Here is a 16378-nt window from a genome sequence, read left to right on the forward strand (position 1 = left end):
TCTAGCCGTCGTACGGAAAGTTTCTTTTCTCTGGGTCTCACGTCATTTATTCTGTTTGTGTATCTCGCGATGTACTTTCAAGATGCGTCTCGCATGAATACATGCATACATATAGTTACACGCATCTTCATATTTTCGCGGTCGGTCTTCGCGATTAGTTATTCAAAAATTTTTCAGAAAATTATTAATTGTTTAATTTCATCCACATTATAAATTTTAATTTATCGCGGAATGTAATTGAAACAAATATAACGCGAAGTAAATTCTTTTTTCTATATACATATATACTTGAATTTAAAGATTGAGTCACGAAGAGATAGTTATTATCTATTCTCGAATAAATAACGGACGTAAAAATCTATTTGATTGGTTTTATACAGCAAATTTTTTAAATTAATTTTATTTTTTAATTAACTTCTCGTGGTTGTGCATTTCGGTATAATCGACGCTCGCATATAGTTCGAACCGTACGAAATTTCTGTCGGCGACGATAATAAACCGACTATGGAAGGAGTTTTCTTCCTTCCTGATCTCTGGTCAAAATGATCAGACTGTACGGCCAGGAGCGACAAAAGGTAGGTCCAATCTGGCCCGACGAGGGAAGACTGAATACCACGAGATAAGTGGCCAATATTGGCCACTTTGATGGAATGTGTTAGTGAAGTGCTGTACGATATTAGTTGATTTCTTCTTATTTGCCAAAATTCGGGTGGGTTATCTTATTTTCTTTACATATTCTCGCATATGTACGAGATTAAAAAGACCCCTATTCAATCCCAATCCCATTAAATCAATGTCGATGGATTATCATCGCGCACTGGTATATTTCTAAGATAAAATTTGTCTTCGTTACGATCGCGAAAAAGTACGAGTAAAATTTGCATAATGTACAACTGAAAGAGTTTGTTATAACAATTTACATAAATTTAATTATTGCTGTTACTTTGAGCCAATTCTTTACGTTTTGTGTATACGTCTTTTGCGAATTACCGTGTGGCATAATTTGATTTTGAATTCTTCAACGTTTTACCAGAAATCAATATACACGTGATATGATAGAGAGAAGATCGTAGCGATGACATACAATTAATATTGTTATATTTTACGTCTCCGATGACACTCCTCTTATTGCAAGTGTAATTCTTTTAGGGATTGATTGACGCGAAGCTGGAATAAACGAGCGAATGCCTCTGCATTCTGCGTGAAACTCGAAAAATATGTTTTCCGCAACAAGATTTAAATAGTTTCGTTGATTGTAATAAAACGATTGCATTTCTTTTGTCTCCATTTTTCATCGGAGGGAATCCCTCGTCCGAAGCGCGGCACCGTAACTACGCGCATTAAATCTCGCTTCGTTAAGCCGCAAATTCGATGTTCCAAATGCACTTTTAATTAACTGAAAATATCGGATCGATCCGCGACAATTCGTTAATGGACAGCCCGCAGACAGGCGCGTTTTCCTCCAAAATTGATTAAACACTGCGAACGACGAATTTCTCTTTAACTCCAGTAAGTTCGAAAGCACATTATATCTCGCACATAGTTTCGCACCGTATAACCCCATGTTAATTTAACGCAGTAGTTGAGTAATTACACGTGCATTTGAGAAATTTCATTTCCGCGGTCGGATTTAAGTAATTAAAACAAGCGAGGGTAATTAAGAGAGAATGACATTAAAAGTGTTCGAAACGCGCTCACTTTCGATGTATTTACATCATCGTGATGTATAAAGCAGGATTAAATTGAGCCGGCAGACGTAATTTTGTGCGGCAGAACGAGCGAAAGATTTACAGTACCGTTCAATAATGAAGAGCCATTAACAAGTAAACGGAAGCTAATAAAACTACTTTCTGATTAAATAACACCGCTGTTTGCTCAGTGCGCTACGGGATTATACTCGCAGTTACAATCCAGTATCCCGTACAACGGTATTACAGATATCTTGTACGTGCGCCCCGAGAGATAAGTCGCTTTTACGACCATAATTCACAGCACGCGCAATATCTCAGAAACATTTGGCCGGTATCGAAAAGTGCTCAGATAAAAGCGGATCACTCCCAGTCGTTCGAGAGTCCTGCGCCAACAGTGTGCAACGTATCCCAGATATCGCGCCCTCGTCTAAGATGGATTTTGCATTTTATGGCGGATAGATATCGCGGCTTTATCGCCTGGCAAGGTGCGCGCCGCGCGTTTTGCTTTATCATCCGCGTGTTTCCACCAAAGTCGAAATTGAAATATAATCCCACCGCGTACTCCGCCCCGCTATCGCGCGTCCTTATCTCACCCCGTCGTTCCAAAGTTCATTACTCCGCCGCGTTTCGCGCGATACGCGGCTGTTAGTTAATTTTCATTAAATAGACAGGTTTGTCTAGCTCCCCCCCCCCCCTCTCTCTCTCTCTATATCTATTTACCTCTCCTTCGTTCGTTTTCTCTCCGTTTCGTACGCGCTCGAATCAGAACGATACGCAATGTAAACTGATTAACATAGTTTTAATTGTATTGCTTAGTTACAGTCGCGCGCATAGATAAATCGTAATGCGGATAAAGAACGACCCGAGTTGCAATTATATCCAACTCCCAGCCCATTTATATTTATCATTGCCCCGTACACTAGTTTGTTCAACTGACACCTTCGGGTGGGAATTCTTAGAAATATGGGGATATCAAGATTGCTAAGTGTAATTAAATCCGCACGGACCGCGCGAGATTCTTTGTCGTAGAAATCGCATTTTCCCTCTACTTTCGAATAAAACGCGGGAAGAGTCAAGTATATCATTCTCACGCGTCACGCGTCTCACGACGATCTAATTAGCCATAACGTACTTTCGCACGCTTGACGAATCGCCGACACTCTCGAAACTCGCGGTCGCGACATTACTTCTCCGGCATACGGGAGCACTTTCGCTCTCCGCGTGGACAGCGTAACGCGAGAAGAACCAAGTTGTGGCTCCCATCCGGGAGCATGCACGGCACGGCGCGGCATCGCGACGTGTCGGAGCGGAGTTAGCCCCGGATATTTTGAACAATATTACTGGCAGACTGTAACAGCCGCCGCCGCCGCCGTCGTGGAAACTTGGCGGAGGGTTGTAACTCACGCCGGGGGTTGCCTTAGTGCGACAAGAATCGGTAGAGGGACGGCGACGAACCCGGAGGGATGGTACGAAAGGGATTGCGCGGAGAGCACTCGTGACGAGTGCGAGAGCAGCCAGTCGGCTGCACCGCCCACGGCAATTCCGGCAGGCCCGCCGGCTAATTGTTCTTGCTGCAAGTTACGAGAGCCGCCCTCTCTCCCCCGCGCCGAGCGCCGATGACGAGCGGCTGCGATTGCCGCTCTCTCGAATATCGACAATTCGCGCACGACACGGTTCTTCCGGTTCAGGTTGCCGTGAGCAACTACCACAGTCGATTTCCGGGCGATCATCCGACGTTGCGTTAAAATGTCGTTGCCTGTACGATAGCAATTACTGACAATGCTCCAAGGCTAATTAACCAGATACTTCCGTGGTTTCCACGAACGTTTCGTTATCGTCGATCAGACGAGCACGCAGGGATCGTCGCATGTTTGACTATGGTCGCTACTAAAAAAATAATCCCAGTGAAATTACACGAAACGCATAAAATAAATAAAACGCATGACAAAAGTAACGCGATGTTAGATATTTCGTACTTATCCTTGCGACTGATAACGACCTAGCGATTTTGGTGTGGATGAAAACAATTTTACCGAACGTAACACGAATTACTAGCTAGGCTCCACATCGCGTAAGAAGATAGAGCCATCGTGAAAATATCGGCGCCGATTCGACAATGTTGTATACGAGTCTGCTATCGGTGTCGAATTTCAACGGGGCTCGAGTCCGTCGGCATACGAGGAAAGAAGATCGATTCTCCCGCCGTCGCTTACTCGTGAATTTGCGAACAAAGGTCCGTATAAAACATTCCGGTGCAACGAGATTGGTGATTGTGTGTGCCGCGCGGAATGGATTAACAGGAATCGATTGTCAGATACGAGCCGGATGAAGGGACGGTATGCGAGATCTGACGACGGTTGAATTAGACCGGTATTGCTAAATGCCATCAGCCCGAGGTTAATTGTTCTTGCCAAACTGCTATGTTACAAGCTTCGTTGGACGATGACGAGTGACTCGAATAGAGAAATTTGAATTCTGACGGTACGTATCGCTGATCGTTTGTCGAGCAAACTCAATCTACGTGCGTGGCTTGATAAATCTCTGACGATATAATTTAGCGAATTTTCTCAGAAGTAAAACGATAAATATCTTGTATATTGGACAGATAATTTACAAATAATCTCAATGAGATACGCAGATGTGTGCGTATCAAATAATGTATACCTCTACTATGATATTACAGAAAATATTTCGATATCATTACATTCTTCTTCCTAAATGAATTGATATTTCATTCTAGGCTTCTTAATAGCTGCCTACCGTGTAATAATCGCAATAAGAAGATAATAATAATCTATTATTGATACCCCTACATTTCTAAGAATTCTCGACTAAAAGTGTTAGTTAAACAAACTAGTGAACGGGGCATAAATGGGCTGGGAGCTGAATATAATTGCAATTCGGGTCATCGCTTTAATTTATTACTCAAAAGAATAGAATGACTAAAATTATTCCAAAATATTTAAAATCGATATCGAAGCGCAGTCCACTGTAAGAAATGCGCGAGCAATGCCCTCCAAGAGAAATTACGTTTCTTCCTATTGTAAATGAATTGATATTCCATTCTAGGCTTCTTAATAACTGTCTACCATGTAATAATAACTATAATAATCTATTATTGATATCCCTACATTTCTAAGAAATCTCGACTGAAAGAGTCAATTAAACAAACTAGTGTACGGGGCATAAATGGGCTGGGAGCTGGATATAGGTAATTGCAACTCGGGTCATCACTTCAATTTATTACTTAACAAAAATAGAATGACTAAAATTATTCCAAAATATTTAAAATCTATATCGAAGCGCAGTCCACTGTAAAAAATGCGCGAGCATGCCTTCCAAGAGAAATTACATTCTTCCTAAATAAATTGACATTCCATTCTAGACTTCTTAATAGCTACCTACCATGTAATAATAACAATAAGAAGGTACCAATAATAATCTATTATTGATACCCCCACATTTCTAAGAATTCTCGACTGAAAGTGTCAGTTAAATAAACTAGTTTACGGGGCAAATATATAAATGGGCTGGGAGTTGAATATAATTGCAACTCGGGTCATTACTTTAATTTATTACTCAAAAGAATAGAATGACTAAAATTATTCCAAAATATTTAAAATCGATATCGAAGCGCAGTCCACTGTAAGAAATGCGCGAGCAATGCCTTCCAAGAGAAATTACATTCTTCCTAATTGAATTTATGATATTCCATTCTAGGCTTCTTAATAGCTACCTACCTACCATATAATAATAACAATAAGAAGGTACCAATAATAATCTATTATTGATACCCCCAGATTTCTAAGAATTCTCGACTGAAAGTGTCAGTTAAACAAACTAGTTTACGGGGCAAAAATATAAATGGGCTGGGAGCTGAATATAATTGCAACTCGGGTCATTAATTTATTACTTAACAAATAGAATGACTAAAATTGTTCCAAAATGTTTAAAATCGATATCGAAGCGCGGCCCACTGTAAGAAATGCGCGAGCAATGCCTTCCAAGAGAAATTGTGCACTGTAGAGGACGCAAGCAAATCAGTTACGAGTAATACAGTTAGTAACCGGTGGTTAAGGTTTATCGTAGTTCGATAATCTTCGGCGTAAATTTCGAAGAGCAACACCGAGTAAATTTCCCGCGGAAGTTACGTCGAAGACCGAGCGGAGCGTTAAACTGCATCCAAAAACCTGAATGCGCTACGGACACACGCGCACTTGCAGGCAACCGCTCTATGTACCCTATGTATTCTACATTATACGTGCGCAAACATCATATATACATATATGTATGTATGTACATACATGGAGCTGAACGAACGCGCGCGCGCGCGCGTTGCCTATCTCGACGCGTACATCTACACACGCACGTGTATGTACAAGTATCAAAGGAAATATAGTTTCGCGCAGGGGACCTCTGCTCCCCTCCCTCCCTACCCTGGGGAAGATACCGAACGCCCAAGAAGGAGAATGCAGTTAGGAGACAAGGGAGGCGGAGGGCACCAGGAGAGTAGTAAAGAGACAGAGAGAGAGAGAGAGAGAGAGGGAGAAGTGCGGCGAAGCGTCGGGCGCGGAGACAAATTGTCGAACAGTGCTTGCGGTCGGACATACACATGTTCGCCGAAGTTGGGTTACATTTAGAAAACAGGATTACAGTTTGCCCGGACGGTCCCCGGTCCGTCGACCGGGCGGGAAACAGCGCGGGAGGAGGGCGGGGGAGGGGGCGAAGGGGATTCGAAGACTATGAAACTGCAATGCACCTGCACACCGCGCGCGCAGGTGGCTTTTCAAGTTCGCCACCGCTCACGGTGGGATGTGTTGTAACAATGCGCCACTGCGATTGCGAGATCGACGGAACACGGAACCCCTTTTCTCATTATGCGGCACCTTTTTACAGCTGCTCCCCCGTTGAACGATTTGGCAGTGCAGCATCGATCGATGTGGCCGCCGATAACTTTGCCGCTGTTGGCTGCGCTCTTTGAGATAGGACATGCGATAAAAGCACTTGAAACAATAATTGTTGCAAATATATTATGAGCGCAATTAGTGCGATAACACGAGGTTTCGCCTTATTGTTTATTTTTATATAATTGAATTGCCGCACTTTACGTAATAACGGGAGAAACTAAAGTAGAACTTCTAATATACGCACACAGGTCTCTTATCGGTGCAGTTTGTCAGAGAAAACAAAATTTCAAGCGAGATCAAGTTAATAAATAAGAGAGCTGGGAATGTACACGCACATACAATCTCAGCGAGGAATAGGAACTGAGCATCCGTCTACCAAGAAAACAAGGTTGTCTGAGCGAAGTTTACAATTCACTTTGAAAGAGCGCCTTCTGGGTTTGGAAGCATGTTTTATTATTGCGAACACACAAATTGGTGGACAGCAGTTGCTTATGAAAGCAATGTTAGCATCAATATTGAATTGTCATTCGTGCAGAGACGCGCATACGGGGTGGTGGCCCGGGGTACCTGATTCCACGCGTACGTCGAGACGTGCTCTTCCTCCTCGAAAAGCAAACAGAATCGCCCCTGTTTACTCGTCCAAGCAAACGTTTTCGCCTTCGTGCACTCCGTACACTCCTTTGCCGCCCGCTCCGTGCCTCCTCAAACGCACGGCGCGAGATTGTCACGTTTTCCCTCGGTACACGCTACATTTTGACTTATAAATCAATACGCCGGATACGCATTTACAGCTCGAACAATGCCGTGTTTTCGCAGCAACGCTGTTTGAGATTGGTCTGGGCATACATATACACAAAGAAATCCCTATACCTATATTTATTTTAAATGTAATCGGATTTCTTGTAATCCGGTTATTTTTTAAATATTGAAACACATTTCGACGATGCATCAATGTTTACCATTTATCACGGAGGAAGTCAAATCTAGCACTGCGCAATCGTGAAGAATATATTTTTAAGCGAATACTTTTTTTTAAAATAAATGTACCAGCGTTATCTGAATAACTGCCACTTCTAAAATATATTTCGTACACGATTGAAGTAGAAGTTACCGCACTATTATTGTGTCGTTGAAACGAAACAAGTTCACAACGCGAACACAAAGTAATTAATTCGTGTCGCGTAACACGCTCCCGTGGCCCTGTTAATAAAGCAACGCGATAAAAACCGAGAGGATCGAAGTTGGGCTCGTGAACACGAAGTTGCAGGACAGTAAGTAGTAAGGGTCGAGTTTGAACCGCCCGAGTCCGCATTGCGCGTGATAAGATTAAGCGGTGCGAAATGAGAGAGTAAAGATAAGGGGGAAAATAACCAACGATTTCTTTATGCCCTTCCTCGAGAATCCGCGATCTTTGAAGACTGATCACGATATTCGACTCGCGTCCGCCCAACTTGAATCTCGTCGCGGCTTTACGAGCGTAAGTCTTTTTACCACCCCTGACTTCATTCGCCAAGTTGGACACGCGCGCGTAAAAGAAGCTCTAGCGTCCCTTTGTCTTTCATCAAGAAATAACGTGGATAACTTAAAGAAGTAAAACGATTCAAGGGTCATCCTGAGCAATTGTATCTGAGATTAAATCCAACTGACGCTTCATTTTGCCGTCGCGCTAAATCACTCTCGCCGTTTTCACGAGACGGTGTTATTGGATAATTTATTGATCCACGATATTGGCTTAGACGACATCAATCACCTATTATTAAAAGGACCAGTTCGTCATAAATGACGAACGTAACATAATAACGGTGCATGAAAGGAATATAATTACTGCTGTGCTACAATGGAAGTATGATCCTTTTGAAGTTCGAATAATGAGACAAGGTACGCGTAACCGGTTGCATGCTGCGTGCATTCATAGCTCGTGTGTGAGTAATATATGTGAATTAAGTACGCATGTCTGACTCACAATGCAATCTTCGTGGTATCTACACGCGCTGTAACACGCAAGATATCGCGCCATTGATCCGTTTTTCTGCGGTACGCCACCGAAATTCAAAGAATGCAGCGTATCCATTTACACTTTATTTTTCGCTTTCCAGCGACAGACTCGAAAGAAAAGTAGATGTTACGCTGATGAATACAATAAATTTCCTTTTCGCGTATGTATTTTTTATTCGAATACTACGCTGACAAAAACTTTTTTAACAAAGTAAATACTTATTTTATTTAAATAAAAATATCAAATTTGAAGTAAATTTATGTATTATATTAAGTAAATTAATTTAAATCGGTACATTTTCTACATTCAAATAAAGATTTCATGAAATATAGAATACTATTGTTAATTATTTCATTTAATGTTTATTAAAGTGTAAATTGTTTAATTTAAATTGTTTAATTTAAAATTATCTATTCCTTAATGTTTAATAAATACTTAAATTAAAGTAATGCATGTTTTAATTTGTTTATTATATATGTTTAAGTTAATAAGTTATTAGGAGCCACCTAATGAATAATTTTCTTGAGTAAAGTAAAATTTTTTTTGATTAAGATATTTTTTATCAGTGTAACACTAGCTTTTCTCTCTCTCTTTCTTTCTCTTATTAGTTTTTCTGTAGATATATTAAGAAAAGTTTAATAGGACTTTATTACGAAACAGCATTTATCAAGTATATAGAAATAAGGTGTCTATGACATCCGCATTAAAAAATTTATTGCGAGAGAAAACGTTTTATGCAGAAAAAAGCTGGAAGAAGTGCCATTTCTTTCAAACGTTTACTATCGGTAACTTGTATAAACCGGCGTATAAGTCGTCGTCAGGAAGGTTGTCCGATGTTGTATGATAAATTTCGGAAACACAGTCTACCATGCGTGAAATCATAGCTTTTGCTGACGGATATGTGCAGTGACACATTATTAGAGCAAAGGAATATGTACGAATATCTATGCAATGATACATATGAATATTTCGAAAACTCATTGTAAAACGTCGGACAACCTTTCTGACCACGACAGAGTCGTATGACAAATGACTCTCGAACTCCATTTATGCCGACTTAACGAAACGTGAGAGACTATCCATCTTCGATTCCTGCTTAGAGTAGTTAGTCTTCTCAGTATCGCGCAACATTCACCGGAGGCGTCAACCGGATTTCAACCTTTTCACGTCACGAAAGTTGGAAGTTTCCACACCGAGAAACAGCGAGCGCCTGGTATTCGGGTGTAAATTAATCGACAACATTTTAAGACGGGCGTACTCGAGATACCGATTCGAGAATCTCTTTTCTCTCTCACGTCTTTCATATACTGCCCGCCCATCCATTCTCTTTTGTATACAGTTCCTCCTTCTCCGCCATCTCCTTCATCGTGGCGCGAATTATTACAACGATTCTCCATCGCTTTCTCTCTCTCTCTCTCGGGTACCCTTGTTACCCGCCGTTAATTAGAGTACAGTCTGCTACCGACGACAACCAACTGCAAAGGAGAGTCTTCAGCGGCGCGGCGATCCTATATCCCACCACTTCGTTTCCCCTTCGCCTAAACTCACTCGGGGCTCTCTCCCGCTTGATCCACCATCACCGGAGCACGATGTTTGCGGCTTGAATTATTCCGGCGGATCTACACGCAACCCTGGATCACGCTTTAAAGGATCCGCTTGTCTGGCCCAGTCGTTACCGCGACGACATCGCTTACGACGGAGTCAGGATCTAACTGAAGGAACCTTACTAAATGGACGGAGGACGCGTAACGATCTAGAAGATTGATGCGCCACAATGGCGCGCGATAGTAGGTTCTCAGTTCCTACGGTATGCCGTGCGTTGCCTCGGACTTTGAATAAGACGACATTCCGCTCGGTGAATGTATATTACATTTGCATCGTTATGCTTACATGTGCCGAGCATATTTCTCTAAGGTGCTCCTCCGGACTTGCGTTTGTTAACGGAAACTGACTCGACATAATACGACGGATTATTTCTGACAATGAGTGAAAATACAGTAACTGAGTAATATCTCTAGATGAACTAAACACTGCATTTAAAAATTAAGATGCTAGAGCATCAGGGTACCATTCTCCGGTGGAGCGTAACTCTAATCTTGAAATGCAGTTTTTAATTTTTAGAGAATATCGGTCGCTGTGTGTTTCCTATTACAAATGTTAGCGAGTAAATCTCGGGGAAAGGAAAGGAAGAGGCGCAACTTTGAGACTTGTTCATTAAGACAAACAAGGTGAGATACGTCGGAGTTGTAGAACGGTAGTGCTTAATTTCTCACGATGAAGTTCTAGTGATTAAGACTGCGATCAGACTTGGCGGAAGTTGCAAACTCAAGGACGCTCACCTTCTCATATCAGCTTATACACGGCCTGCAACGGTAACCTTAGACATAACTGGAGAAAATTGAGTTACTTCGGGCACGTTTCAGATTGATTTCTTGGTAGCGGGGCCCTATATCTTTCTACGGAGCGTAGCGTGATTGGTTTTCAATCCGTTCTACGTGGATCGAATGATCATTCGGTAAAACTCTACTTCGGCTAAACCCTCTTGCAATATCGTTCTCTGTGTGTGCGATAATTTGATCCTGCTGTAGATACATTGTTACCGATTCCAGATCTTTCGCATTCCCCCTCGGGAGTACGTAGGATAAAATACTGTCTATCGACGACCCAATACAGTCGGTCTCCATGTTACATTTTATTATTTTCATCTTTAATGTTGCAATATTTATACTAATACAATACCGTACAATTTTTCAAATGCGATACAAAGTTTATTTTGGTAGATTTAAATAAATGCCGTATTTTATATCCGATTATTTAGGAAAGTATGACACGCAATATCGTATTTTCTATATGCACCCGCGTTATATCGCATTACACGAGTTTATGGACCGCACAATCTACTTATCAACGCAGCATCTATATGAAACAATTTCATTAATATACACAAAAGTTATGAGATCGTAAAGTGAAACAGCTATAGGTGGTAGTAATAGCTATCGATTTAAACTTGCGACGGTGATAATTAACAATAAAATATATTAAAATCGTCCAGTCTAATAAATTATGTGACGGACCAGTCCTGTAATTCGATTATTGCGACGTCCATCAGGCGGAGTGACGGCATTAACGGATAAATGTCCCAGGTTATAAAAATTTAATGTCCGTTGAGATCTGAATACTCGTGAGATTGCTTTTCTCTTAAGCGAGTATTTTATGCATTTATCATCATTCCCGGTTTGACGCTCCCCGTAACGCGGGCAATAGATTAAATTCTGAACTCATTTTTCCAGAGGAATATCATTAAAATAATTTACGATTGCATTAATGGCACATATCCTCACAGCAACGTCTAATTTGCTCCGATATCATTACATCTGGATTAAAATGTTCCCCTGAAGCGCTTTAAAGTAATATTAAATAATATTATCGTAATAAGAATTTCAGAAATTATCTAACGTACCAGTTTTATTTTACTACACCATCAAGCTTTTTGCAAAAAGTTTTAAAAAGTCAATATTAGTTCATTAAAGTAGTTATCATTGTCTATTATGTTATGTTATTTTTCAAAATTAACTATTACAACTTTCAACATTTTATATCGTGAATATTTAAAATTGAGAAATTTTACTTTGACGTCTCCTTTCTCAATTGCCACGCAGAAAGCTGATGCACCATTAATTGTACTCGTTTGCAAACTTTCAACCAGTCGTGGCTCGTTAATTGACACTATCAATCCTTCGTACTGGTTATCGTGGAGCACACTTTCGCGCTCGTCGCTATAACCCTGATTGCCAAAGTTCGAGTCGTTAAAAAAGATTCGGAGAAACGCGAAAAAATAATGCCGCGCGATATTTCATCGTTTACTGCGCCGCTTCTTTACTTCCTTTTTCGCTTTCCCGTCGGACGAATGAAAATATGTCGCGTAAAAAAGAGGAAACGCGTGTGCGCCCGTTTTGACATGTTTTTTCAGCTCGCAACGAAGCGACGCGCAGCGCGGTCCGAAGCATAATTTATCATAATGTATTATCATATGAAAATGAAGATTAGTGTACGTGACAACTGCAAATATCGCATGTTCCGCGAGCAAATCACGGAATGACAAATGAACGTTAATAAGTTACGTGTGCAGGGTATTAATGATACATTATTATGTTTTACCTCTAACAAATTTAATATTAACGTTATATTTTATTATAACATTAATATTTTTCGTTTTCCCCAAAATATTTAAATACCACTTATACTTCGCTTAACGTTACGTACGCATTCAGCGTGATTGCTTTAAGTGAAGCAACGTTAAACGTTACATTGCAACGGGCAAAGTGTATGGGTTCCTGAGATGCGATTTAGAATTTAAAATCCATAAGTTCCATCTCCACAATATTACTCAAGACAAAACTAATTAATAATGGAGTAACGTTCTAAGGAGTGACGTAAAACGGAGAATGACTGTACTTAAAAGGGAAATGGCTAGACGATATTAACTCAATTTTGTCACAAGTACCGTCTCACTTCCTCCCTATTTCGTTATCATCTCTTCATTTGCACCGCTACGGTAAAGAATAGCAATTGTACTCACTGTATCCTCCCACGTAGATCGGCGTCCATGTTACTTGTGTGTATGCCAAGGGAGTCGCTGCAAATAACACGGCGCTGAACCATACCGCCCGACGTACCGCACTCATTTCACTAACGGTCTCGATAGTTGTCATTTTTCTCTCTCTCTCTCTCTCTCTTTCGTTTCAATCAGTTCTCCGCCACGATATCATCTTCTCCGACATGCCTCCGCTACTCCTCTCCGTTTTTTTAACGCTCGTTTCTTCCGCACGTTCCTCTCTTTCCCCTCTTTTTTTTCGTCCGAGCGCGGGCGCACAACAATACGTCACAGCCGTTGAATATCTACGCAATCGAACGAAACTCTCGATACTGCCGTCATTTTATCTCGTCGCGTCTAACAGCTGGTATTTTCATATCATGGCGAGGAGTCGCCCGACGGATGATAGCTCGAAGGAAATTATAAAAATACGCTGCGCCGCGTAATTTCTACATCGCATAATATTTATGCGCGATTTCAATCAAAGAGCTCTTGAAAGAGGAATTTCATTAAAGCAAGTCTGCGCATTAAGAGGAGCGAAGGATCGACATGCGAACGGATTGTCGAGGGATGAGGGATTCAACGATATTAATTTTGAAGGTCCGAATAGAGAAGATATCAAGATGTGCCGGTGACTGAAGGGTGAAGCGTTTTTATTCGGTTCGCGAGTAATTAATCTCTTGCGAATTCTAGGTCACGGTCGAGTACGAAGGTACGACATAATCGACTCGCCGGGCAGCGAAATTAATTAATTAAGCGCGATCACGCGTCTCTCCCCGCTCTAATTGGTGCTCGACGTGAGATTAACACGTATATGACGCCATTGGCGACGGATATGGAAATTTAGAATCAAGGAACAGCGGCCCGCCGTTGTTTATCAGACGCACTTTTTCCACGTCATTGAACGAGAGGGCTTTATGTCACGTAAAATTTTGCACTCTCGCTGCCGTTATTCCTCTTCCCAGACAGAATCTTCATTTCTGCGCGAGTCTTGATTTATGCACCCTATACTTCACGCTCCTTCTTCTCAGAACGTATTACTCCGTTCCTTCGGGTATAACATGAAGACACAATCATCGCCTCTACCGACGGCGATCGCGAGAGTAACGGCCTTCCCTTCTCTCTCTCTCTCTCCCCCCCCCCCTCTCCTCTACCCTTTCTTTTTTACGCTCGTAACATGTGCCAAGCCATTTCCACTATTTTCCGCCTTTTTTTCTTTCCTTTGGGTTTCTCTGCCGGACTCCGGTTTTCCTCGCTCTCTGACGGAATTAGACTCATGTAGATTTTTACTCGTCTTCGTAAATCCTTCAATGACTTTGCCCAGATCAAAAAGCTTTCTCCGTCGATACGAGATCCCGCCTGCAACAAAATAGCAAAATATTTCATTAGAGGGGTTCCTTTGACGGATGATCATTAGGAGATGAAGCACGGATAGGTCTCAAAGAACTTTCGTGAAAAATTCCAAGGCTAAGGGAGACTATTGGAACTTATTTTCAACGAATGTGCACGACTGCCGCAAAGCGGCTTTTACAGATTGAAGTGTTTGCCGTTTGTTCATAACATTTTTCATGCAGAATTTTTGTTCCGGTAACAATAAAAAGGAAAAAGGAAAATTGAAAATTTTTACGATTACGTACAGACAACATAAATATGCAATAATATTATTTACATATAACAAGCCGTTTTAATCATTGATAAATTGTAAATATTATACATATATTATTACATCGTATGTAAAACACATGTGTTAACGTGTAGCATCGGTTACTCGGAATTATATTATTTAAAATAATACGCTGCTTTGATCCAACTGCACAGTAATTTTTTCCAAATGCAGTATCAATACGAAATTCGTAAAAGTATACCACAAAGGGAGGTAAAAAATGTGCGTTTATTTAAGCATGTATAAAATTCTATCAAATGAGAAATTTCTCCCCTCTACTCCTCAATGTTCACTAATTATTATCTAATTTACTGGAATATAAAACGTGAGGTCACGTAATAATTATGTCACGCGGTTACTTTAATTTCCGTCACGTCTCGATCGAAATGAAATTCATATCGCGCCGAGCGAGGTGAGACGCGCATAGTTTCTGGGACTCAGCTGCACCGGCATTTGCATTTTCATCTGCTTGGAAATGTCGTCGATGTCTCGTTAGCGTATCTCCATCGAGGCGACGAGCGATGCATAAGTCGGAGGTCATGGTTCCCCATAATGTTTCACGACGTCGCAAGCGAGGACTTGGAGGCCGACGGGAGACGACGACCCCATTACGGTGACGCCAGGGGGGGGGGGAGGGACGGAGACGGAGGTTGACGATTCGGTCGTTCATAATGTGACAAGCCGAAGTTATTCCGTCGTTCTGCTGCCGAGTGTTATTCACTCGTCGTTATCTATCGTCGCCGGTTCCACCACGAGCTTGTCCAGCAGTTATGAAAGCCACTCGGCGTTCTGCAAGGACGACCTTTATGCACTCGCTCATATAGCGCATCGGTGGACGATCAGGTGCTTAGCTGCAGGGACCAAGGGTACCTGTTCTTGTCTCCCCTCTCCCCCTTCTTTCCTTTACTATGCACTTATCGCTCGTCCGCCTTATTAGCCCGCGCTATCTTCTTATCTGCTCTTAACACTGCTTTAACCGAGATTCCTGAACACTTTCCTACACCGTAGCATTTTCCGGTCTACGATCACGTTCAAAGTAGAGAGCAACTTGCAACTTTCGCCGTCGTATCATTTCAGGATAAAGAAAGTAACTCCGTTAAGGACATTTCTCTCAAGTGTGTAAACTCAACTCGCGTAAATAATAGCATTTTATGCTTTTCCTTTTTCTTCATCCAGCATTCACTGGACAAAATTCGTTTCTCTCCTGTCCCTCGCGTGTCTCTTTTTACACCACTATTAGAAATGAGACAAGAGAAACAGTGGACAATAAATAATTACCTTTTTTCCCCACCAAAATAGATAGAAATGGTTCTACTCGAAAAAATTTACGCAGTCTGACCAGACGCTGACTTTATCCACTGCAATTTGTCTACGATACAATTGTAATATTTAGTGCAGCGTAACTTTTTTATCGTACTTCCAATTATTTTTTATCGCTGCTATAAACACAAACGATATTTTTAGTCGATTAAACTGTATTTTTTAGCACGTTTGGTACAAATCGTGCTTTTGCGATCTTTAGCTAAT

The 16378-nt window shown here is 41.3% G+C and overlaps 1 protein-coding gene across 1 annotated transcript in view; it reads right to left on the reverse strand.

Moving 5' to 3' along the window:
- Window positions 1–16378, reverse strand: part of LOC105563334 — a 255758-nt gene that overhangs the window by 186288 nt on the left and 53092 nt on the right. Inside the window, exon 2 of the mRNA XM_012014842.1 lies at window positions 13174–13493. Coding sequence (XP_011870232.1) covers window positions 13174–13306 — 133 coding nt within the window. The 5' untranslated portion in view covers window positions 13307–13493. The remainder of the gene's footprint in view (window positions 1–13173; window positions 13494–16378) is intronic.

This window comes from Vollenhovia emeryi, unplaced genomic scaffold (genome assembly GCF_000949405.1).
Source record: "Vollenhovia emeryi isolate VEMERY1.0 unplaced genomic scaffold, V.emery_V1.0 DF939178.1, whole genome shotgun sequence".
Lineage (NCBI taxonomy): Eukaryota > Metazoa > Arthropoda > Insecta > Hymenoptera > Formicidae > Vollenhovia > Vollenhovia emeryi.